The 24,667-nt window shown below is 52.4% G+C and overlaps 1 protein-coding gene and 1 long non-coding RNA gene across 2 annotated transcripts; one reads left to right on the forward strand and one right to left on the reverse strand.

Moving 5' to 3' along the window:
- Positions 1 to 10,574: 10,574 nt before the first annotated feature.
- LOC103669732 lies at positions 10,575 to 15,288 on the reverse strand. Its single transcript, XR_570392.2, has 3 exons — positions 12,908 to 15,288; positions 11,356 to 11,592; positions 10,575 to 10,967 (listed from the first exon to the last, which is right to left on the reverse strand). It is a non-coding gene; the product is annotated as an uncharacterized LOC103669732 (long non-coding RNA).
- A 1,491-nt stretch (positions 15,289 to 16,779) lies between these two features.
- Positions 16,780 to 18,718, forward strand: GSC (goosecoid homeobox). Its single transcript, XM_040641269.1, has 3 exons — positions 16,780 to 17,249; positions 17,697 to 17,956; positions 18,289 to 18,718. Exons 1-3 carry the CDS (start codon positions 16,895 to 16,897, stop codon positions 18,442 to 18,444), a joined length of 771 nt encoding a protein of 256 aa, XP_040497203.1. The 5' UTR covers positions 16,780 to 16,894; the 3' UTR covers positions 18,445 to 18,718.
- The last annotated feature ends 5,949 nt before the right edge of the window (positions 18,719 to 24,667 follow it).

Consider the following 24,667-nt stretch of genomic DNA (forward strand, 5'->3'; position numbering starts at 1 on the left):
ACAATGCATTTCTGTTGGTGAAGTCATCCAGGGTGTGGCACTTTGTTACAACAACGCTAGGAAGCTAATACACCCGCCATCGGTGTCATGACCCCGTGTTCGTGGGCTGCAAAATGTAAAGGCAAGAGCCCGGGCTGGGAGGCAGAGCCCTGGGGTCATGGCCAGGCTCTACCACCTCGCAGTTGCTTGAGCTCAGGACGACCTGTTTCTCCCCAGTCTCGTTTCCTCATTTGTCAATAGAGGGGAGCGACACTGGGACAACTTGGAACTGCTGCAGAAGGGGGTCCTTGCCTTCTGCCACGGTCATCATGGCCGGCCAGCGTTGCCTCATCCAGCTTTGCTGACCGCGGGACTCCTTCACTGGAATCCCCTCACCTGAGTTCTGCTGGGCATGGCCGCCATTTTGACTCCCTTTCACACTCAAGGCCAGCTCGTAGGAGCAGAACTAGACCACACAAGCCAGTTGCCCAAAACGTCCCGCTGCCGTGAAGGACAGAGTTTGTTTATCTGTCTGAGATTGAACATGATCCACTGTGCACCAGGTGTGACAGGCCTCGCCTGGGTCACTGTCGTGGCCTAGATGGTGTCCCCGGAACCCAGGACATGACAGGAGCCTTCCTGGTCTCCCCAGCCCACTGTGGAAGCCATCGCTCAATTTCTTAGCTCTAGAATTGCTTCTCTCCAGGGCTCTGGTTGCCTTGCACTGCCCACCATTGTAAGCAAGGGGAGGGGGTTAAGGAGGAAAGTGTGGAGGGTCTCGCCCTGGAGCCACCCTGCCTGAGTCTGAATCCTGACTTGGCCCTGAACTAGCTGTGTGACCTTGGGCAGTTTCCTCAGCCTCTCTGAGCCTCAGACTTTCCTTGTGTAATAATGACGTGGTTCGAGGCTGGTTGTGAGGATTGCTGGGGCCTGGCATGTGAGAATCATTCAGTGGCTGTCAGCTGTTTTTGTTAGCATTTCATCTCTCAGCTTGTTTTCTCTCTCCCACTTGTCACTGGGAGCCAGGATTTTGGTTTAAGAGAAAAAGACGGACATCGAAGTTTAAAAAGCTTAGATAGAGGGGCGACTGGGTGGTTCAGTCGTCAAGCGTTTGCATTCGGCTCAGGTTATGATCCCAGGGTCCTGGGATCGAGCCCTGCATCGGGCTCCCTGCTCTGCCGGGAGCCTGCTTCTTCCTCTCCCACTCCCCGTGCTTGTGTTCCCTCTCTCGCTGGCTCTCTCTCTCTGTCAAATAAATAAATAAAATCTTAAAAAAAAAAAAAAAAGGTTAAAAAGAGCCTGAGTTAGAATGAGAAGAATCAGTACAAACTCATGATATATTTTATCCTTTAGAAAATTAGCTGTATTTTAAAAACTCTGTTAAGTCTAGATCCACTGAAAAGGCCCAGAAGCAATATCTCAACAGTGTAAGTGAGCAGCCCCAGTACCCAGACTACGGACTCTAAATACTGTTTCTCCCTTAAAGAAACCAGGAATGGTTGATTTCAGGTTTCGGGCAGGAAGTGAATGAGATAATTCTGGAACATCCTGCATGTAAGAAAGCAGGGCAGCCATGAAAGCCTACTGAGGCGTGTCAGCTTAGGACTCAGCCAGGTAAGCACCCAACTCTTGATTTTAGCTCAGGTCATGATCTCAGGGTTGTGAGATCGAGCCCCGCATCAGGCTCTGCCTTCAGTGCGGAGTCGGCTTGAGATTCTCGCTCTCCCTCTGCCCTCTTCCACCCTGTAGGCTCGCTCGCGCTCTCTCTCTCAAATAAATAAATAAATCTTTAAAGGAAATTGTCTTTAAAGACACCTCGAGGGTTTTATAAAAAATCACCTTGAACTCTCGGTGCCTCCATTTAACCTATATATCGGGGTGATACTATCACGTCCCTCTGAGGGCTATTACGGGGATAAATGAGAATAAAAGTGCCCAGCCTCTGACGATTGCCTCACTCATTGTAAGTGTTCAACAAATGGCAGCTTTTACTGACATCATGGTTCCTATCAGATCCCCAGGCACCGTGCTGGGGAGCAGGGCCGCATAGGGATGGGGGTACGGGGAAGACCAGTCCCCCCCGCCCCCCGGGGCATCTCACAGGAGCAGGCTAGAAGAACATCAACCTAGTGAGCAGAAAACAGCATGCGACACCTGCTCTCGTCTCGATGGGAGCCCAGGGCCCAGGGGACGGGGGACAGCAACGCCTCTGAGCCGAGCGGTGTAAGCCGAGGACAGAGGCTCGATCACAGCAACCACACAGTGCGTTGCTTCTAACCGAGGGTGCCATCCAACGTCACACGCATTATTTTGTAAATGCTCTGCCCGTTGATGCCACCAGGTGTACGTGGAACCCTAACATCGGATGTGTTAAAGTGTGCATAACAAAACAACGGTATCCCAGAATTGGCAAAATCTAGTAAATGCCAGCCACGTCACCTGAGTTGACTCTGCAGCAATGCTGGGAGACGCACGGTCAGTAAGGCCCATTCAGACTCATCCTAGGGTTCATCGGCTCCCAAGGGGATTTCACTCTCGACCTCCACCAGGTCCCTGAGTCGAACCTCTAACCCTAATCCTAAAAGTAGCCCTATCCTTAACTCTAACACCAACACCATTAGCCGTTGTAACTCTGCGTCAGCAGGTATGTTTTTCTTCCCATTTTAAAGATGGGCACAGTGAGTCTGGATCGGACTTTGGGGGATTTACCCACAGCCCTATGGTTTCAAGTGGCAGACTGGAGCCCACAGCAGTTCAGCTTTGAAGTCTGTGCAGTTTTTCTGTACATCAGGGATCCTGGGGCTCTGAGAAAGAAATGCAAAGCGCCCCCCAGGCTATGGGATGGCCCCAGATGGAGGTCAGACCCTGCTCAGGCCCCGGGGAGGAAGCAACTGCTGGATACGGGAAGGTGCTTGCTTCCGCCAACAGAGCAGCAGCCCACACCAGGCAGGGCGCTCCAGAGAGCCCAGTTACTCACCAGGGGGTGAGGGGACCCCCTGCAGGACCCTCCTCAGAAAGGTGCAGGGAAGGCCAGGGGAAACTCACCCAGTGGGTATGGGAGGGGGCCCTCGGGACAACGGTCTCAGGAAAGAGCTCTGTAGTGCACCCACCTCCCGGCGCCCCCCTGGCCCCATCAGGACCCCAGTCCCAGAGGCCAACAGTCAGCAACTTCGCAGGGAGTAGGACCTGCTCCTTGGCAGAGGGCTGCCTACGTTCCACAGCATGAACGGCCTTGCCCCGGTTTCCAGCACATTCTTCCATTGCTGGAAGCAGCCCAGCCCAGCCTGATTCCCAGCCCTGTGCAGTACGGGCCCGGCTGTGAGTCTGTCCGCGTCATCTGCCCTCCAGGCTCAGGTGGGTACCCCAGCGCGGCCACAGCCCACTTCTGGAGAGGAAGAGAGCTGAAGGGATCTGGGCACATCCCACACAGGCGGTCAGACCCACTTCCAAACACCGCACATTGTCCCGCCTGCTGCATGGGGGAAGGGCAGGGCAGTGATTCTTAGACCTGGAGTCCCCTGGGGCAGGGGTCTGCAACGTCCTACCACACCCCTTTCTCAACTAATCTCAGCGGAATGGGAAGCAGAACCGCGGAGAAGGCGGCCGGGCAGCTCTCCACCAGGTGCCTGGTTCAAATCCTGGTTTCACCTGCCCACCGTATCTCTTCATTCACCCGACCTTAGCACCTGCTAAGCACCATGTCCATGTCACATGCCACCTGTGCAGACATACCCACCTAGCGCCTTCACTCTGATGTGATGAAAGCTTTAGCCTCATGTACCATAGAGAAATTTCTATTCTGTAGCATCCTCTCATGTGCGCATGTAGGAAAGTGAGAGCCAGGTAAATTGTGTTCCTCAGACAAGAGTCCAACTTCTGTGAATTAGGTTCCTATGTTTCCACATAGCATTACCCTCTGGGCCATCACGCCTACGAAAGCTATCTCTAATTGGCTCCTTTATTCCTCACAACAACCTATGTGGACAGGGTGACCACTGACCCCATTTCATGGATGCGAAAATTGAGGATCAGAAAGGTTCAAAAACTCCCCAGCAAGCTAACACAGAAAGCCCCGGCTCAAAGTTTCCAGTCTCGGCATCCGCTCTTTGCCTCGGGTGGACTGAATGCAAAGAGCACAGGCTTCAGGGAGATTTGGGTTTGTCTAAGACATCTGCTGCTTTCTTACAACTTGTAGGATCATTTAATCTTCCAGGATCCCATTTCCTCCTGTGCAAATGAGGATAATCATGCAAGTTAAAGGCCTTTAAAGTATATTAGAGATAAGGAAGTACTATCAAGATCTTTATCTTTCCCCTTGAAGAGGATCGAGGTGAATTTTCTGAGTCACATTGAGTATCCATACACGGCCCAGGCTCTTGGAAAAATGCTAAATCTGAACACCCGGAATGCCTTCCCAGGCTACCATTTAGTGACCAGCCTTGTGGTGGGGTACAGGTGTCCTGCTGCCCCTCCTGCCTGCGTCAGAACGCTTCCATGCGCTGAGCCCCTTCTGCACACCAACTACCCATCTGTGCGACAACACCCCGAGAGCAGTCCCGACAAGTAATCTTCCTCCGATGAATCCTTGAGGCTCTGAACCCTGACACCTTGCCCTGCCCCCCTCGTGACCTGGCTAGGAGTTGGTGAATTCGGGATTTGAGCTCAGGTCTGAGTATGGTGGGTTGGTCCAAAGCTTCATGATATGAAAGCTACTTTCCCCGATCGTCAGATGAAGATGAAGCAGGCTCCCTGCAAAAAGCCCGAGCAGGATCTGTGGATACAGACACATCAAGATCAAACGGCATCTCCATCTGAGTTACGAGTCTCCCCGACTTCGCGTAACCCAGACATTTGTGCTCTGTTGTTAACACACTGGGCCGTGACAATAATTTCCTGTCCTGTTCACGGCACCCATAGCTAAGATCACCTGCTTTCTTTCTCCTGAGCCATGGCTCTTTATTGCTGGCAATCTCTCTGAGTATAAGGGACTTACCATGAGGTCAGGGGCTTTTTCATGTTCGTCTTTCTTCCCCAGCACGTAGCCCAGCGCCCTGCACACAGTAAGCAATCGATAAATAGCTATTGAATGAGTGCACTGCGAACATGAACTTGAAGGATCAAAATATTAACTTCGTGCTATAAAATAGCAATTCCTTTGTTATTATTTTCATTCCTTATAAATGATTTTCAACTCGGTTTCACAAACATCCACTGAGTACCTACAACAGGCCAGGCACTGTTAGGTGCTGAGGGACAAAGAGGATTACAATTTTAACGGTAATCACTTGCCCCCCTCGTTTCTCAAGAATTAAGGGGTCCCTGCATTAAAGATTGGGGTCCCTACGGCAAAGATTGGGGTCCCCGTCGCAGAGTGAGAAGTGACTTACACACACGAGGGTGGAGTTTGGGGACTAGAATCCAGTCCTAAGACTTTAAAACCATAATGTGTCCATTTAGGACTCCCCTCCTGTTCACACCCCCAGCCATGGTCCAGGAACCCAGGGGAGCAAGTCATTAGCGAGGGGGACTCATTTCCAAGGATGCTGTTTGCCTGTGATGAGGTGTTAGTTGAGGAAATGAGGAAGGGGGGGGAGTGCTTATTCCATTATTTGTTTGACCTTGGTGCTGTTTCCGAGGAACACTGCCTGTGCAGAGGAGGAAAGGAGTTTCAGATTTGTAGATACTGGGTTTGGACACATGGTTAGTTTTAATTTCACAAGTAAAACACGGATGCTGTGTCTTTGTACAAAAGCAAAACATTAGCAATAAGGCTCCAGTCCTGTTTAAGCATCTACTCCAATCCCAGGCCTTCCCACAAAGAGGTGACCGGTGCCGTTAATTCAGTGGTGGACCTTCCAGATCTTTCTCTTTTGTGCTTAAGATTTATTTCTTTCTCAAGCACCATACAGCACTTAACTACGTTCCATGCATTGTTCTGCTTTCCAAATATTAACTCATATTAGCCCATAGTCAATGTTGCGGGGTTGTGTGTTTGTGAGCACGCACACACACACACGGTCATAATATTAGAGTTCAATAACTTGTCTTTATTATTCCACAAGACATCTTGGAGATCTTTCCATATTAGTACATACAAGATGGCCTTATTCTCCTCAATGGCCACATGGTTATTTATGATGCGTACATACTAGTTTATTTAACGAGTACCCTTCCCATCAACATTTAGGTTGCCCCTGATGAATTTCATCATCCTTTATGAAGATCCTTCCACAGACCTCATGTGTAGCATGAGTGGACAGGCTCGCTAGGGTGGATTTACTGAGGGGGGGGGGGCTTAAATCTTAATCTTTAGTAGGTTAGCGTATGAATAATATATATCACGCCCAGGGAGGAGGGGGAGAAGCAGAAGGAGGAGGAAGAGAGATAAGGGCCTGAGGCTACGTGTGACCTCTGACCTAAAAACTGCCCCTTTCACCCCGGCTTCCTCCTCGGGAGGCCCAGATACCTCCTTCGGAGTGTGTGCACAGCTTTTCCGGAGGACCCCACCCTCCCAGCAAGTGGTCCCTCAGCTTCTCAGACTCCCCACAGTTTGGAAGCCACCCTGATTTTTCCCCCAGCAGAGCTGGAGGAGCTGGGTGTTTGAAGAAGCAAAAGGCTAGGCGGCACAAGGAGGGGTCTGGTGGAAGGAGCCCCAGGCTACCAGGAGGCCCAGCCGGGAATGACGGTGCCACGACCTCCCCTCTGAGACCAGGAACAAAGTCGGTAGACTTCTCTGGCCCTCGGTCTCTTCACCAGGCAAGCCTTACTGTCCCTGCCCCGTGTCTCCCCATTGCTTTAATCTGAGAATCCAGTGAAGTGGTGGGGATTGCAATTCCTCAGTGATGCGCCACGTTCCTCGGGAATTCCCCCAGGGGAGGACGTGAAGCTTTTATTTTGCTGCGAGCAAAATCCAAGCCCTCTATCAACCGGCCTCCAGGTAGTTATGCTTCTCTGTCCTTCGATGAATTGCTCCCTTAAAGTGTGCGTAAGAGCTGGGGAGCCCTAATGGTAAAAATCCCTTCACGTGGGAAGGTCCTTCCACTGTAACAATGACTACGGCTCTTTGATGGGCGCACACGCTCACCTGCCCTGAGCGTGAGATCCTACCGTCCACGTGTCAGAGTCCAAGACCGAGGCTCAGACAGCTGAAGGGGTTTGCGCCAGGTCACACAGCCTGCAAACGTCAGAGCTGGAAGTCAGCGGAACAACGGAGGGCCTGGACTTCCAGCCACACCACCCACAGGTGGAAGCAGCTCTTGGAGTGAGGAGCTCTGGAACCTGCGAGTTGAGCTTTGCCAGTGTTCAACAGGACTCTTTTGCGAGATGAACGGCGAGTGGCTAGAGTTTCGCCGTGGGGTCTCCTTGATTTGCTTTGTCAGTGTGGAGGGGCAGGGAGTGGTGAACGCGATTTCTCCAAGAGGCCTCCCAGAGGTGGGGGAGGCCTGCCCGCGGAACCTGTCACCGCGAAGGTCTCTAAGAGGCACTTCTCAACTACCCAAGAGCAGGAGGAAAGCATCACGGAGAGCCAGCTCTGTCCAGGCAGCTCTGCCCCCATATCTCCATGTGGCCTTGGCCTGGATTCTGACCCCTCTGCCCCCCAGTCTGTACCACTGGGATATGGGGCTGCGTCTTCCCTGAACCCAGCCAGAACTCAAATGAATGTTGAACAGCAGCAGATGCCTGAGTTGAGAGGGGGTTCGCAGCTTGTTTCCTGACTGCTCCCCCATTTTAGAGATGGGAAAAGGAAGGCTCCAATGGAGACATAACCCAGGCCGGTCTGGGGAGTCTTCGTGCTTTCTGGGCTCAGGACCCACCCAGAGGACAATGGGACACTCCACCCAGATGTGTCAGTCCTCAGGTTCAAAGGTGATGGTCGGCCTCTGTGTGTGCACAGGTGTGGCTGGAGAGACACAAGGTCACCCGCACGCCAACGCACTCCCTGTGCGCACGCACGGTAGCCACACGATGACCCCAGCCAACGTCTGGGCGGACGGATGGACAGAACTTCTCCCTCGCCGGCTCTTTATCTGTTTCAGGAGAGCACCCACTGTGGTTAATTAACATTCTCCTGCTAATGGTCTTTAGCCTGGAATTTGGGGGGATGGAGAAGCAAGGAGGTGGCGTGGGGGAAGGGGTGAAAACGTACTGTCTCCTTAAACAAGTGAGTTAGCACACGTGGAGGAGAATCAATGCTCGCTCTGCCCATGGGGTCCCAGCCCCGACATCTCCAATTCTAGGGGGCCTCATCCTGGAGCCCAGGAAGGCCCCAACGACTTCCTCCAGGCCTTCAGGGTGGCAGCGGCCATGTCCACACAGCTGGACAGGGAAGCCAGCATGGCCACGCCAAGCCAGCAGGGGAAGGCCACGTAGGAGGGGAGAAGAGAGCCAGAGAAGACAGAGAATGAGCAGCCCAGAGCGGCATTTTCTAGAACAACCAAACGGGTGGTTTGTCCTAATTAGACATAGACATGGCTGGTCCTCAATACCAGTTTCCACCCCCTTCTGCCCCAGGATGCAGACGTTTGCCCCATTTAGAACAGGAACCCATAAAAAGGCAATTTGTTACTAGGCTGGGAGACGAGGTCAGCCCCGACAGAGACCCAAGGAGCAAGATTTCACAGCGACTGCAGCTTTCCAAGCGAGAAATATCCCATAAAGAATTTCCCCGAAATACGGAGTAGTCTGCATTCGTCACACGTATTCAGTATCCACCGGTCCTCAGGAGCGCGGGCACACCCCGGCCACGCGGGAGAGATCTGAGAGCAACCCACCCCCCCGCGGCTCCTTACTGAAGGACTTGAATGGGGAACAAGTTATTTCCAAAATTATTCGAGTGAAACATTCACTTGATCATCTAGTTTAACTTGGAAAGCTCCTTTCTGAGGGTTTTGGGGGGTGGGGTGGGGAAGAATGGCCACAGCTGCAATCAGAATGTGACTAGCATTATCCAAAACTTCTGTTCCCGTCTTAAAATCAACTGGAGATCCTTTAAGATCCAAGTACTTCCAGAATCCTGGAGGGTCAGAGGAAGCATCGTCATTAGCTGGGCACGGAACTTGTTTGCTGACGTCAGGATTTCACTTGCAAATATTGTGCTGACCTACCGGGCAGAGCTGAAAATGACTATCTACAAACCTTCTGAGAGTGGAATGAAATGTTCTTCGGGGACCTGTTAAAAAAAAACCTGCGAGGTATCATGTAGACAAGAGGGGTTCTTTTCAGTTCAACTGTCCTATGTTTGGCTCATACACTCAATTCCCCAAGCTATCATTACTACAAACAGACTACTTTTCCCCATTATACATAAATTACAAACAACCCAATGACAGGGGAGATGGACTCTTGCGATTTTAAATCCAAGACCTTCTGGTCTGCAGAAAGAATTTTACTGCTAAGTGAAACCAAATACACCTCGTGGACCCAGCATCATTCAGTTTTTGTCCCTGGCTGCCGGCAGATACCCAAAACAAGAAAATAAACACAAGCTCCAGAAAGGAGGTGACCAAGGAGCTGGTATTGGGGTTCACTGGCCCAGAAATGATCAAGTGTGCAAAATGAAAGCGTAGGGAGGTGAGGGGAGGGTGTGTGCCTGTGTGTGCGTGCGTGTGCGTGCATGTGTGTGTGTGTGCGCGTGCGTGTGTGTGCGTAGGGCAGTGTATTCCCAAACTCCTGACCTCCTGGCTATGAAAAGATACTAAAAGCCCCAACACAAATCAAACAAATGGGAAGTTGAGGTTGTTTCTGGGAATTCTCCTCCTTTTGCCCCTTCAGGGACAGAGAAGTGACCTGAATTCTCAGCCTCCTCTACCTACAGCAAAGCCAAGTTAAGGTTGAGTGACAGCATCAGACCCTCTGGATGGTGGGATTGAGCAGGTGACATGACCTGCGACCTCAGAAAGGGGTCTTCCCCCCCCTTCCCATGACTCTGACTCCTGAGGCTTCAGAAGCCTTGATTTTTGCATATAACCAATGGACGAGGGAGTCTGGCCGCTTCTTTAAAAGGCAGACAGGAATGAATGGGCCCAAGTAAGGGCCCTTTTTGGAGTTCAGAAACTATTTAAAACCGCCACTGACAGTGATGCTGGAGCAAATCTGAGCCTCCCTTGTCCTGCTTTGAAGAACAAGACACACCTGGGAGAATGCTTGTTAGCTTCCTCACGCCTATGTTTAAAGAGCCGACAACGCTACCCGGTATACATTTCACGTCCAGATGTTAAGATGACGGGCTGCCCAATGGCCATTTTAGCAAGTCCTCCTTAAAATGATGAACACGCTAGCAAAGTTTCAGATGACACGTATCTCCACTGATACTAACCTCTCTGGACACTAACACAGCCACCAGGCACGGCTATCTTTTCCTCTAATTTCCAGTTTTACTTTGTAATATTCTCTCCTTCCAAAACAAAACAAAACACAAAAACCCCAAAGCCCTCAACCTCTCAAATTATCTTTTAAGTATTAAGTGTTCCTCTTTTACCCCAAATACATCCCTTGCCTAGCTAATGTTGATCACAAACACATTTTTGGGGTAAGTTCCTAAAAGTTAAGCAGCTGAAAGCTACGGAAATATTTTATTAACAAAATCGGTTGTTTTTCTAAGAACTTTAAAACTACCACTAACAGGGGGAAAAATTACCCTTATTCATTTCAAAATGGACAGAAGAAGTTAGACAGGAATGTAGAACGCTCAGGAAAAACAAAACAAAAAGTCTGGTGCCTTCCTTATGCTCTGAAATATGTCCTTTCCTTTCCGGTTTGCTGACCACAGTACGATGCGTTGGAATGCGTAAGAAATGTAAATAAAAACACCTCCGCCTGTCTTTCTCAGCCAGCCTTTTTTCTGCATCACGGCTTTGTACCAGGACAGTCTTTCCATAAAGAAGACCTCAGTTCGCTCCCTTGGCTCAACCTTGTACAAAGATTGTTGCTTCCTATCTTCTCTGAGTTCCTCCAAAACTTCACGGAGGGGAGATGTCTCTTGGGAAAGTCTGTGTAGGACAACACCGACATATAGGATAAATAGGGTAGGACCGGGAGAACAGAGGGGAAGGCGAGGTGGCCGTCCTCAGGGTGCATACCAAGTCAAAGTGTGCCCCCTCCCCCAAGTCTAGCGCTGGGGTAACCGGGTAACCTCAGGGGCTGGGCTTCTTGTCTGTTTCCCTCCCTCCGGGTGACCGGCCTTGCAATCCACATCCCAATCTTGTTTACGGGAGACAAGAGATATTAGCAACAAATGGGTTTATGCAGATTTATCCGTTGTTTCAGAACCCCCCCTGACAGCCCAGAGTGGTCTCTGAACTGTGCCCTGGGCTGTCTTTGCAACCCCCCCCCCAAGACAGCCTCCCGCTGTGAAAGACCCCCGTGCAAGACTCAGACCTGCCATTTGTGTTCAGTAATTCCGAGCCAGGGGTGATTCTCTTCCCAGATGGAGTGGTGTTTGCATCTTAATGGGTTCTGTGACACGGAGCCATTTCACTGGTAACGTCCTGAAGTGATACCTAGATTTTTCACACCTATTTGTGTGTTGGACGGATTGGCTCGGCTCTCCGATAAGCATTTAATGATACGGCAGTCAGTCCCAGCCCTGCTTAAGTGTCCCCTCTGCCGGGCTGGCTTAAAGAAAAATGACAGAAAATGTTCTTTAATAACTATGGTTGATCCATTTCTTTCAGATAGTAAGTGGCACGTTCTCACCTCATTTGTAGCTTTTAATCCCAAATGGACATTGCTTTTGAAATATCCTTTCTTTCTTTTTCTTTCCTTTTTTTTTTCTCCCTGAGGCTGCCACTGGAAAGTTGAAATCTAGCAAGAATGTAATGGTAGGTGCCAGCTTTCAGAATTACAGGGTGACCGCCTGAGCTGATCCTAAAAAGCAGTGTCTTTTTTATACCGCATAAAAGGCTGAAATGTTTACATATCAAAAGGCTATAGGCCAATTTCTGTCAAAATTACACATGAAGTTAAGCAGTACAAGCAATTTATTTAAACACTAGTCATTGTAGAAAAATTCAAAACCATATGCTCTTTTAGCAGTTTTTCACAAATGCATTTGACCCATGACTTGGCTAGACATACAAGCTTCATAATTTACTCTGAATTTCAAATCCCCTTGACGTTTAAATAAAAGATCTTCATTAATGAGGTTTACATGAATGAAAACTTTAGAAGCTGATATCGGTTAGCGAGGGGCTTCGGGAACCGTCTGTGCATTCGCTCTAATTTTCAAATGACTGACTTTGCTAATCATTTCAAGAGAAAGTTCCACTGAGAACAAATTATCGTCATTTGCATTCTGTGATTTGCAAAAGCAACGGTGCAAGTCACTTTGAAACAAACTTTGGTAAACAGCTCGGCTGAGAGTGGATTTCTGCAACCCTGGAACCTGGAGCTATTTTTTTTTTTCTCATGCTTTGGGAAGACGTCATTTTTCGACACCCTCTTCTCTCCACCTCCCCCCCAGTTATGTTGAGTTTTCCTAACACCTTGATTATTTCGTCCTCAGGGGCTCAGAGCGCTTATTGGGAATGTTGCAAAACTTTGAGCAAAACTCAGCTCGTAAGCGTCCCTACATCGCCCTTGACTGCGTGCAAGAGATCCAGCTATCCAGCCCTTGGGCGCGCTTGCCCCTTAGCGGGGTGGTATCTGCACCTGGTGCCATACTCCACCCACCCAACCTCACACGGAAAACCCCCTGGGGCTACCGGAGGTGTCCTCCAAGGAGCAGGGCCGCGGACCGGGGTTTGAGCAGCATTTTTGAAGCACTGGATTTTTTTTTTTTTTTAAGCCCGACTACAAACAATAAAGCCGATTTGCGCTGTGAAGGCTGGATGGGGTCTCGAGGCTGCGCACCGGCTGCAGCCCGCTCTGCTCATTATTGTTCCTCATTCCTCTGACCCAGCTAATTCGCCCTTCCAGGGGGGCCCCCTACCTTTGAAAAGGACACGTCAGCTTTTTGCCCATGCCACGAAAAATCCTTCTTAAAGGCATCCGATTCTGAGCTGTGATGGGGCCAGAGGCTGAAAGAATTAAGAAAGTTCCCGAAACCGCAAGAAGTTAGGACCGCATATGCATTTTTTGACAGCCATGGGTGCCTGCGTGTGCGCGTGCGGAAGGATCGTGGGCGACAGTTTCCTCCCGGCTGAGAATCTCTTGGGGCGGGTGGCGAGAGCCAGACGCACGCTCCAAATTTGGGCACTCTGTTTTAAATCAGAGAAGCAATTTAATCTATGCTCTATGAATCAATTTAGCGATGATTGTGGAGGAAAAAAAAGCGCCTGGACAGATATCGAACCGCACGTATACCTTACGCACTCGGAATCCGCTGATCTATTCTTTAATATATTAAAAATGAGGGCTATTACCGGGGCGACTGACTCCTCAACAAATACATTTTCATAGACTTCTGGCTTGGTGATTGCTTTGTGTGAAATCGTGTTTGGGTGATAATAAGTAAAATCAGCGGCGTGTTTACTGCACGTCCGACCTAAGCGCTTGCTGGCCGCCTCCGGACGCTCCCGGTCCTCCCATGCTGAGCGGTGCCTGCGGGGCCGACAAACAATCGCTTAGGAACAGGAGGCAGGCAATTTGCGTGCGTTGCATTTGTTATTCCAATTGCGCCTGGCGTCGCGAGGCGGATGATTGTTTGTTTAGTGCCTGGCGGACACTTGTGGGTTTCGGCCCGTGGAGGACGCTCAGCGCGGGGCGCCGCACCGAGGACTGCCTTCCCCGGCTCCTGCCTCCCCGCGGACACTGTGCAGCCTATAGATTGAGGGGCAACCAGGATGGGGAGCCCCCGCAGCGCGGGGGGTGAGCTCCCTGAGAAAGAGAATAACTGGCTGAATAACTGGGATAGAGCGGCGATTGGGTCCCCGTGTCCTCTGCCCAGAAAATCCCTTCTGCAAGAGGACGAGCTTTCAGGCTCCCTTTTCCTAATCTTGGACCCAGCTGATAGAGACCCTGCCCTGGGAGGGGGTGGGGGATAACACGCTCCTTTGCCCCAATGAAAAGAACTAGAAAAATGCCCCAAAGTCTACCCCCAGTCTCTTTGGCCAACGGGCGACAATTACCTAGCCTCGTTAATTTTTAGGGTTGTAAGGGACCCAATGATTGTTGGCGTTGGTTCCATCAAATAAAAAAACAAAACAAAACAAAGACAAAAAACCGAGACCTAAAGAGAAGGGATAATTTGCAAGGTGGCAACGTTGGGTAGGGAACTCTGACGCTCAGACTCCCTGTACAGTCCTCTTCCATCCAGGAATCGGATGGTACTGACAGCGCACTGCAGAAAAGCAAGGGGCGAAGTCTAGGAGTTGGCTAAATCTGATTCTTAAAAAGAACAGTGTACCAAGTGTTAGGAGGCATGACGCGTGTGTGGCGGATACGGTCTTATTTAAAAACTAGAAAGCGCTCTTTTTAGAAATTTGGCTGACGTCTCCAAGCCTTGCTGGTCTGAGCACGTTCACAGAAATGGCCGAGGACTCTGCCTCGGTTTTCCGCAGCGCTTCTGCCTCCACCCGGCTCAGCAGAGGTCTTAAAAGATCCACTCACGCACGAGCTGCCCAGAGCGCCCAGCCCGAACACAAACGCGGCCAAGACTCATAGAGGAGTTGCCGCCTCTACTCCCATCAATTGCCCTGCAGAATCGAACCCAGGAAAGGTTGGCGGGGAATGTGCCCGGAAACTGGTGATTTTTTAAAGTCTCCCAGAGTGGAAAAAATGCCTCTATCCCTACTTAGTAGCAAAGGGAAAGCGCTGCACTTCTTTTCCTAGACCTGACCTCTCCGAAGGGGAGGGTCACACTCCATCCCCTGGGACCGGTTTCTATTGTTAAAAAAAAAAAAACAAAAAAAAACCGATTGCCTCCCGAAACTGAGACCCATTCCAGTCTTGCCCTAATCTCCCCCTACAACAACGTCTTAGCCTGCTCAGTATTCAAAAAAGCAAGGCTCTTGGGCCACGAGCGGGTGGGCCTGAGGGTGCAGGGGTCCACGAGCGGAGGCCTAGGAGAGGCGCCGCCGCCTAGCTTCTCCCCGCCGCTCCTGCGCACCGCCGGAGTTCTGCGCGCGGGTCGGACCTAACCTCCGCGCCCCGGCTCCTCTGACCCGGGAACAGCAATTGACAAGTGCCCTTTCCCCTTTGCCCTACCGCCCTACCGAAGCAACATCAGACAACCCTGCGGGGATCCCTGTTAATTAGCCAGAGAGCCACAGGGGAAATGGGCGTGAGTTAACTGCTGCCCTCCTTCGGCAAACCCGAGTTGCCCCCCACCCGGCCCTCGGGCCGTCCCGCTTGGGGCTCGGCCCTACCCCTTCCCCTGGAGTGGCTGGAGGTGCCTGCGCGAGGGGCCGAGAAAGGACATCTCTGCAAAGCTGGGGCTTGTGCCGGGCCCTCAAGGACCTAGGGGGCTACTTTCGTTCCGCGCGCACCGTCGCCTACCTTCTCGAAGGGCGCTCTGCCGCCTGCGCACGGTCGTGGGCTGGATGCGCCTCCAGGAGCGCCCGCCGACCGGCAGTGCAGCGCCGAGGATCCCGCGAATCACCGCGGCCGCCTGCCGCGAGCAGAGCCCGGGTTTGGCCAGGCCGCCGGGGCTGGGGAGTCCCAGCCCGGGCCTGTCGCGGGAAGGACAGCTAGGGGTCCTGTCCCAGTCAGGGAGCTGGCGAGACGGATGGGGAAAATGCGACTCAACTGTTGGGGAAAGAGGTGGGGAATCCCCAAAGCCCCATTTTTGGATTTTGGATAGAAAACAAAAACAGTATGGGGGAGAAGACACCCCATTTCCAGGAATAATTTTTAAAAAGCAAAAGAAAAAACATAAAACCTACCGACGCCCACGCAGGGAGCAGCTGGAAGCATCGCTTGGGAGTGCCACTCTTGGTGGCGAATTTTAATGAGCGGCTGAATTTGGTCTCTGTAAGGGCCTACGGATTCCTATGGTAGTTTTCAGACCCAAAGTGACTGCGAAAAAATAGATACATATATTTTAAGAATCACAATGCACCTCTTTCGTCGATTTCGCCTTTACAAATTTTGGCCTTTGCAAAAACAAAAGGGTTGGGGGTGGGGTTAACCAGTTCCACTCGGCAGAGAACCTCGAGATTAAAAAAAAAGAAAGAAAAAAAAAAAAAGAAAAGTAAAATTTGGCGGTGAGGGTTTGGGGGTCCGGAGGAAGAGCGGAGTTTTCAACCTTGCTTGAGAGAGGACGCAGCCACTTGCATTTTCTAAAACAAAACAAATTCCGAAATGGGGCAAAAAGTAGCCCCAAAGTAAAACCGTCCACAATGAATTGGAGTTTCTGGCAGAGGAAATCGCACCCAATAATAGGACCCAATCTGAGAAAAAAGGGTGGGGGCGGAGAGGTCCGGCGGAGGGAGTTGTTAACTGCGCCGCACAATGGCATTAATGAGATTAACCCGAGCAATTAGGACGCCCGCCCAGCTCCGCCGGCCCGCGCCGGCGCCGCTGAATGGGAAAGATTAGGTTAATTTCATTAATTTGCAATCCACAATCCTTTTTCGGGCCCCCGCAACCCCCTCCCCTTGGCACCTCTCCCCCTCCCCCTTCCCTAAAGCCCCCCACCCACCCAAAGGCACAGAAAGGGCCAAATCTGGTTCTGTTTGTCATCTGCATATTACCAGGAACTAAATCCAGGATGACGTCGACTCAGTATAAAACCAACAAGAGGTTCAGCTGGTCTAAACTCCGTCCTACCCGCGGGTTGAGTTCAGCGAACGCTGCAGCGAGGGGAGGGCGGGAGGAGGGTGAGCGGACGCAGGGGGCGGGGAGGGGCGCGGGGCTCGCGCTCGCCCGCGCTCTCTTTCGGTTTGGTCCGCCGCTGGAGGAGAGTGGACCCCCCCACTTTGAGGCTTTTTCCCCGGTGCCTCCCCGCCGCCCCCCGGTCCCGGCGCGAGGCTCGGGGATGCCCGCCAGCATGTTCAGCATCGACAACATCCTGGCCGCTCGGCCGCGCTGCAAAGACTCGGTGCTGCCAGTGGCGCCCAGCGCCGCGGCTCCGGTTGTCTTCCCGGCCCTGCACGGGGACTCGCTCTACGGCGCCGGCGGCGGCGCCTCCTCGGACTATGGCGCCTTCTATCCGCGCCCCGTGGCTCCCGGCGGCGCAGGCCTCCCGGCCGCGGTCGGCGGCTCCCGCCTCGGCTACAACAACTACTTCTACGGGCAGCTGCACGTGCAGGCGGCGCCCGTGGGCCCGGCCTGCTGCGGGGCCGTGCCGCCGCTGGGTGCCCAGCAGTGCTCCTGCGTCCCGACGCCCCCAGGTAGGGTCTCGCTCGCGCCGGCCTTCTAGCCGTGGTCCTCTGTCCCTGGGGCGTGGGTGGGCGGTGGCGCTGGCTTTTCCCATTTTTGCACTAACTTTTCTCTTTGCGCACATATGAAACCCCCCTCCCCTTTTCTTAGCCGATCGGGCACGGGGGGTTTGTACACTTGCTGCAAACTGAAGACTAGAGTTAGAGGAAACTGTAACTTAGTGGCGGCGTGGGGAGACTAGGCTTTTGGGATTCCCAAACTGGCTTTCGGAGTGTGCGGATCCTCTAGCATGCTTCCCCCAATTCCCTGCATTTTCGATTTCCGCGCACCCCCAAATGCCAGCACCCCGTAGCAGAGGATTTTCTAGTGGGAGTGGGTCACCGGGCGGGCGGGCCGGCTGGCGGTGTGCGCAGTGGCGGCAAGGGAGCCGGCCGACCGTGCGTTCTTCTCTGTTGCAGGCTACGAGGGCCCCGGCTCGGTGCTGGTGTCCCCGGTCCCGCACCAGATGCTGCCCTACATGAACGTGGGCACGCTGTCGCGCACCGAGCTGCAACTCCTCAACCAGCTGCACTGCCGGCGGAAGCGGCGGCACCGCACCATCTTCACCGACGAGCAGCTGGAAGCGCTGGAGAACCTCTTCCAGGAGACCAAGTACCCAGACGTGGGCACCCGCGAGCAGCTGGCCCGGAAGGTGCATCTCCGCGAGGAGAAAGTGGAGGTGGGCGCGCCTGCCGGCCCTTCCCGGCGAGATAGGGCCCCCGCCGGGTGAGCTCGGCGCGGCAGCCGGGCTCTGCTCGGGTCTCCCTGAACTTTGCATCCCGCGGCGGCCCGGAGGCTGCTGGAGGGCGCTTTAGGCCCAGGAAGTTGCATGGAAACGCGGAAGCGGGAGCGATTCTCGCGTCCTTTTGTGGGAGTGCGCGCGGGGTCCCCGGCTTCCGAGCCCACGCCGGCGTCACCCGCGGCCACCGAAGGCCTCGGGGTGCCCGCGCCGTTGGGGGGGGGGACGCGCCTTTGATCTTAACTGTGGTTTTGTCCTCCGTTGCGCAACAGGTCTGGTTTAAAAACCGCCGTGCCAAATGGAGGCGGCAGAAGCGGTCCTCGTCGGAGGAGTCGGAAAACGCCGAGAAGTGGAACAAGACGTCGTCCAAGGCGTCGCCCGAGAAGAGGGAAGAGGAAGGTAAAAGCGATTTGGACTCGGACAGCTGACGGCTTCGGGCCGGCTGTGGCTCTTGCCTAACTCGAAGGACTTGCACAGACAGACGATGCTACTTTCTTGCACACGCGCTGCCTTGCGGGAGGGGGTCGAGAAAGAGGAAAGAGGAGCTGTAAATAGTGTACAGAGCCGGGAGGGCTGGCGCCTGGGGTCGGGGTCGCGCCGGGGCTCGGAGCCCCGAAGTCCGAGGCCTCCGGAGCCTCGCTCCCCACCGTAGTATTTATAGTTAAGTTAACGGTGACAATACAATAAAGTGACGGCGATGTAGACGGGCCACATTCTGTATTTCGTACCCACCTCCCCCACCCCCATCTGAGGCCCAAAAAAGAAATCTGCTTAGTCTTGTAGCTTGGCGAGAAAAATCGGGCAGCCCTGACCTGTCCTGGATGAAAGGAAAAGAAAAAAACTCGGGGCATGAATCCCTCACAGGACGGGTGTCCTGCTTTAAAATCTAGGTCTCCAGGAAGAGGCAGAGAGGGGTTTTGCAGGCCTGCCGGGGGTGGGTAGCATTGCCTACGAGAGGGGACAGCATGGGGTTCCTGTTCCCCCTTTCCCCGTGGGGAGAACCCGGACTTTTTTCCTCCTCGCTGCCAATGGGAAACCACAGCGGGAAAGCAGGATCCGCCCCGGAGCTGGGCGATCCTGGGAGGCTCTCCAGACTGGCTCAGCCTGTCCCTGTTCTCACGAAATCCCCAGACCTAAGGCTTCGAGTCCTAGGGTGGAATGAGGTGGCGGGCATGCCTCTTTCCTGACGTTTTTTCTGGATCTTTCGTGGCCGCTCTGCTGCTGCCCTTCCTCCTAGGCAGCGTGACCTGCCCAAAACGCTGCTGGGCAAGGCTCCTGTCCTGCCTGGCGTCTCTAAGCTGAGAGTCCCAGGGCCCACTGGGGACGTCAGCCGGCGCTGGGCCCATGGTGCATTAGCCCAGGCATTTGGCGTGGCCAGGTCTGCACCCTGAGTTCTGCCGGCCAACCAGGTATTAGAGCGCAGGGTGGCCGCTGAGGCACTTTGAGGTGGGAGTGCTGACACTTTTGGCTTTCTCCCCTGTGCATTAGTTGGGGCTGGAGGAGGAGTGTCCCAGGAGTGCAGCTGGTGGGCTGGTCAGCAGCTTGTTTAGGACTGGAGAGGCAGAGAAGCTTCCCGGTGCTGGTGCTGGCTGAGCTGAGCGCTTGGGACAGGGATGAAGACAAGAGCATGCATATTGTATGACTCCCCAGACCAGGGGCCAGGGCTGGGGGTGGGTGGAGACCAAAGGCCAACAGGAATGAGTTTTTAATGCTTCAACTTTATTGATCTTACAGTAAATCCATTTTATAGATAAGGAAGCTAAGGCTTGGAGAGCTGCCAGGGTCCCAGGTTTGGCGGATGTATGTGTGCTCCCCTGGGGAGCAATGAGCTCTTTCTGCCTTTTCGGCTGCCTGGAGTATTTGGTGTAAGGACCCTCCAGGGGAGGTCTGTGCATCCCGGCTGTGGAACACAGTACATGCAGAAGAAGGGGTTTTAATGGGAGACGGTATTTTTTTCCCCACAGCATTTTCACGTTTAAAAGGTAAAAGTGACTCCTGGAGTGGGTGAAGGGACACTTAAATACGGAGTGACTCCCAGTTACAACCTTTTTAATAAGGAGTATCCTCTAGATGGAAGCAGGAGACAGCTGTTCGAGGCCAGGTGCCTAGGGGGTCAAGGTCACCTTGGCTCATGTGTGGCCTTGAGGAAATTACTGACCCTCTTTGGCTTTGCACCTTCTGGGACTGTAAAATGGGCACAGTCATAATATCTGCTTCCCGGGGGGGTGGTGTGGACAGAACGGGTACTAAGTCCTATTGAGTAACAGCTGGCATGGGGGAATCTTTCAACGTGGCTACCTGTTTTTTAAAAAATAATATTATGATTTATATTGTATCAGACCCAGCACTTCAAGATTTATGTACATTCTCATCTTACCTTTCAAAAACTCTAAGGTGGGGAGTTTTCACCATTTTACGGAGGAGAAAATGAAGGTTCAGAACAGTTAAATACTTGAATGACATTTCGGCTTTAGAAAATAATCATCTTTGGGCATCTTTGATATAAGACCAGGCAGGTCTTATATCATAATTGGAAATGTTTCCGCAAATACCAGTTCTGGTGAGAAATACTCAGAGGCTGTTAAATTAATTTCTGATGAATGTTGCGATGGCCATTAAATCTCCTCCTTAGACCTCAGACTTCCATGGCGAGGAAGCCTTGCCTGCCCTGCACCCATCCTCAGTCATTGCTGTTCCTAGGTGCTGTCCTCTGTCCCACTGGAGAGGGGTGAGCCTGCAGGAGGGGCCGGGAAGAGCTGTGACTTCTGCCCTTCCTCCTGTCTAGAACATTCTAGAACATAGGACCTAAGTGGGCAGCATCATTCCACCGTGAGACATTTGACATTCCAATTCCAGAACTTCATAAACTCCTGTGTCACTTTGTCTATGACTAGCCCTTGGACTCCCTATAAACAGGGATCTTCATTTTTTTTTTTAATGATCTGCATTTGTCTAATCTGGGGAGGTGTCCATATCAGGTGACAGGGAGAGAGGGATTGCAGGAGGAGTAGGTTCTCAGACATCTTCCCCCAGGAGCACCCAGTGAAAAGAAAAGCCAGGACAAATGGGGTGTGCAAGGGGCGGAAGGGGAGGAGCCAGGGAGCTCCTCCCAGCTTGGGCCGCAGGCAGATGTGAGGTGGCAAGACAAAGGCTATCTGTATCTCCGTGCTGGCGGATCCTGCACAGTGCTTCATCCTAGGCCCAGCTCACTGGAAACAAACATAAAAAACACCTGGGACGAAGAGGGAAACGTCAGGATGGTCTAATTATATATAGTTCACCCACCTTTTCTGCATTCCCCAAGCAGCTGTGGGGCTCAGACTTTTCTCTTAGCCTGGCCACTGGAATCGGGGGGACAGATAGTGTCATGGAGCAGAAGGGACTTGGCCTTCATGAGCTGTATTTGAGCCTTGTAATTGTCTTTGAGAATTTGGATCACGGGTGTGTATGCATGTTGAAAGGGGCAAGGCAGAAGGCAGGTGACTACCTGAAGGGTCTGTCGCCTATACAGCACCTCCCCCCCCCCCCCAAATGAAGGTGTCTTTCCTTTTGGACAGTTCAACAACCTGAGGCACAAGGTTAACACGGGGCCAAAATGAGAATGTCATCTTTAAGGGACAAGGCATAAATCAGGCTGCCTCACTGTACAGAGAGTGTCTCTTTGGTGGTGCTGCAGCTGTGTATAGAAGTTCCCCAGCAGCAGATGATCACAGGAGTGAATGCACTTGCCCCCGGGGAACATAGGAATTAATCTGCCCTAAAATGCCAGAAAGATTCTGGCAAGGAAGAATAATGACAATTAAAGCCCCTCGCAGGAGTCTAGCACTTTCCACTGTAGAGCTCTTCCACATACATCTCTGGCTCTCTGGAGGGGAGAATCACAGCCCATTTTGCAGATGGAAAGTAGAGGCTCAGACTAAATGCCTTGCCCGTAATGCATAGTAAATGGCACAGCAGGTCCCCAAAACCCCAGACCTGAGCAGACTCTCCCACACACCTCTTCGGGTGGTAGCAAGGTCTGAGGTAATGGCTTCCAGCTGCTGCAGGCCACCTGGGCCGACGAGGGCCCTGGCTGCAGGAAGCTGACAAGTACAGAGAATGGAGTGTGTGGGGGAAGAGACGGGATTCTCAGGGTTTTGGATATGCTGCACAGCGGGCATGTTCTCCCCATTATTGCCGTGAGCTGTGCGCATGTGTGGTGGGGCAAATGGGCCTGCAAATAATTGCTTTATAAATTGCACCCCTGGAGTGTATATTTCAATGATTGTTCTCAAATCAGGTTGCCTTTTACTGACTTTTGAACTTTGAGCTCATGTCTTAAGCCTCGTCTGAAGGACCTGGTTTTAATGGGTATGTGTGAGATCGAAGCTGGTAGATCTCTTTCATTTCTTTGTGTGTATGGGGGGGGTTGCTCAGCTGGAAGTTGGGAGGTAGGGGTCACAGGGTGCTTTTTGTGACTCATACGGGGTTTTAAGTGACTCAAGTAAAATTGTTCAGGCATCAAGACTCCCACCCAGGGATCTCCAGTCAGGTCCCCCAAATTCACTTCCTCTTGTTCGTGCAAACTGCAAATGCCGGCCTCCACCTTAAGGAAGATGGAATTCCAGCCTGGGAAGGGCAGGGTGACAGTGCTGTGGCAAGGGGATGACTGGTGGCTGGTACAGGTGTGTCTCTGGATGGGGTCACGTGCTCATCAAATGACCCAGGAGAGGTTCCTTCCTCACCAGCACAATGGTTAGAATAACGATCTAAGAACCCGGCAGAGTGTCTGAGACACGTATTATTGTGTGCTTTGAAAAACTCCCTCAAATTGGCGGGATAATGCCCTGCATGCGTAGGTTGGAATTAGGAATGAGGAATGCCCCTTGTTTGTAATTGTCGCTGGTGTAGGAGTTTATGCGTGACCGCAGGACACAGACTGTAATGACATGAAATGTGACTGCCATGGATTTAAGCCAAGGAAGCCTCTGATAAGGTGTGATAGGTTGTATTCTCCCTAAGAGGTTTAGGACGAGGAGATGTAGAGCGAAGGAGAGAATTTGGCGTGGGTTTGGGTTCCATTTCCAAGTTTTAGGAAATGACCTTAAAGTTTTTTTTTTTTTTTTCAAAAGTAAAATGAAAACAAAATGTGGCTGCTGGTGCAGAGCTCCTTGAAAGTTCTAGAAGGGATGGAGCCAGCTGGGTCTTTTGGTTGCGGGGGCTTCTTACTTGTTGGGGAGACATGGTGTGTCCCCGAGGCCTATCCCTAGAGCCATGTGACAACGCAGACGACCTCTGGCTTGGTTTTAAACCTGGGGGGTGGGGTGGGGAAAAGCCATTGTCTTCTGCAGTCCAAATGACCCCACGGGACAAACAGGATGAATTCCAGCATGTTGTGGTATTTTTAAGTGGGTCTATAATTTTTGGATTCCAGCAGCCCTCATTTGTTCTCAAGTGTCCAGCCCTGGGAAGCATCAGTGAAGAGAGATCTTAAGAATTCCTCTCGCAAACCCTCCCCTCTTCCCTGGGATTCGTTCCACTGGTACCTTCTGTTTTCCTAATTCCGAGGTCCTCTGGAGTGTGCTGACCAGGAGCGAGCTGCTGGGTTCAGTGGAGCGAGCTGCGTTTCGCGGAGCCTTTGCCCGCCCTCCCTCTACCTGAGCTGATTTACAGAAGCTGACATTAGTGAGACCATTCTAGCTGTGACCGACAGAGTTCAGAAGCGTCCCTGTCCTTTCAAACTTCCCTATCTGCCTGTCGTAGAATGCAGAGCCCTGGAAATGCTCCCACCCTGTTGCATTATGGGGGAGGCTCCTGACCACAGAAAATGCTAGCACAACAGGTTAAGAGACAAATTCTCTTTGTCGGATGGAGCGAGGCTGCTGAGCTCCTTTCCTGGCGTGAACATTCTTTCCTTCGGCTATTGCCCTGCTTCCAATGCTCAGAACTAACGCATGGTAACTTGTTTAAAAAAATTTTGGGGGGGGGTGGAGGATGGGGTGGAGACAGAAATATCTTAAAAGTAAGACTGTTTCAGAGGAAAGCAAGCCCGTGACGGCCAGCAGCCTGCAGTGAGAGACGTGGTATACCACAGGTGCAGTGTCCCAGGTGGCCGAGCCGCACGTGGCCACCTGGAGAATCGACCTAGTGACAAGGCTGTCCCTCCAGAGAGAGGAACTCGTGGCCAGCCAGGTAGAGGCTCCCGGCATGCGGGCCAGCCTCGGGGGCCCGCCGCCGTCTGACTCACACCAGCCAGCCACACCGTGACTCTGTCCACTTTAATCTCGTCCCAAGCAAATGACTGACCTCGCCCAGCAAAGGCCTACAGCCGCTTCTTTCCAGATGGAGTGTGGCTTATCCTCCTTTGAAAAATCCTCAAAGTGCTAACTATGGGGCCAGACACAGAAAACTGCCCTTCGCCGAGAAACAGGGAGGCCCAAAGCATTTGGAAAGTCCCCCTCTGCGAGGGAGACTCGGGACTCTGTGAAGTCGGAATCCCAGCTGGTGGTTTCATCTGAAGATGTTCCCCGACTGACTCCGGGGCCAGATGGCTGGGCCATCAGGGAATGCGCATGTTCGACATTGTTTTGTGTTTGAGGAATAAATATTTAAATCTGAACCGGAGTGAATCACTTTCTACTGCAGTGGGCAGGGATGGAAAGTCCTATGTGC

Source organism: Ursus maritimus, unplaced genomic scaffold (genome assembly GCF_017311325.1).
Source record: "Ursus maritimus isolate PB19 unplaced genomic scaffold, ASM1731132v1 scaffold_25, whole genome shotgun sequence".
Lineage (NCBI taxonomy): Eukaryota > Metazoa > Chordata > Mammalia > Carnivora > Ursidae > Ursus > Ursus maritimus.

What these genes read in the sequence shown, in the direction of transcription:
- GSC (XM_040641269.1), top strand. Translation starts at nt 16,895, where the DNA reads ATGCCCGCCAGCATGTTCAGCATCGACAACATCCTGGCCGCTCGGCCG. An exon ending in CTGCGTCCCGACGCCCCCAG is followed by an intron (nt 17,250 to 17,696) that starts GTAGGGTCTCGC and finishes TCTCTGTTGCAG; the next exon opens with GCTACGAGGGCCCCGGCTCG. An exon ending in TCCGCGAGGAGAAAGTGGAG is followed by an intron (nt 17,957 to 18,288) that starts GTGGGCGCGCCT and finishes GTTGCGCAACAG; the next exon opens with GTCTGGTTTAAAAACCGCCG.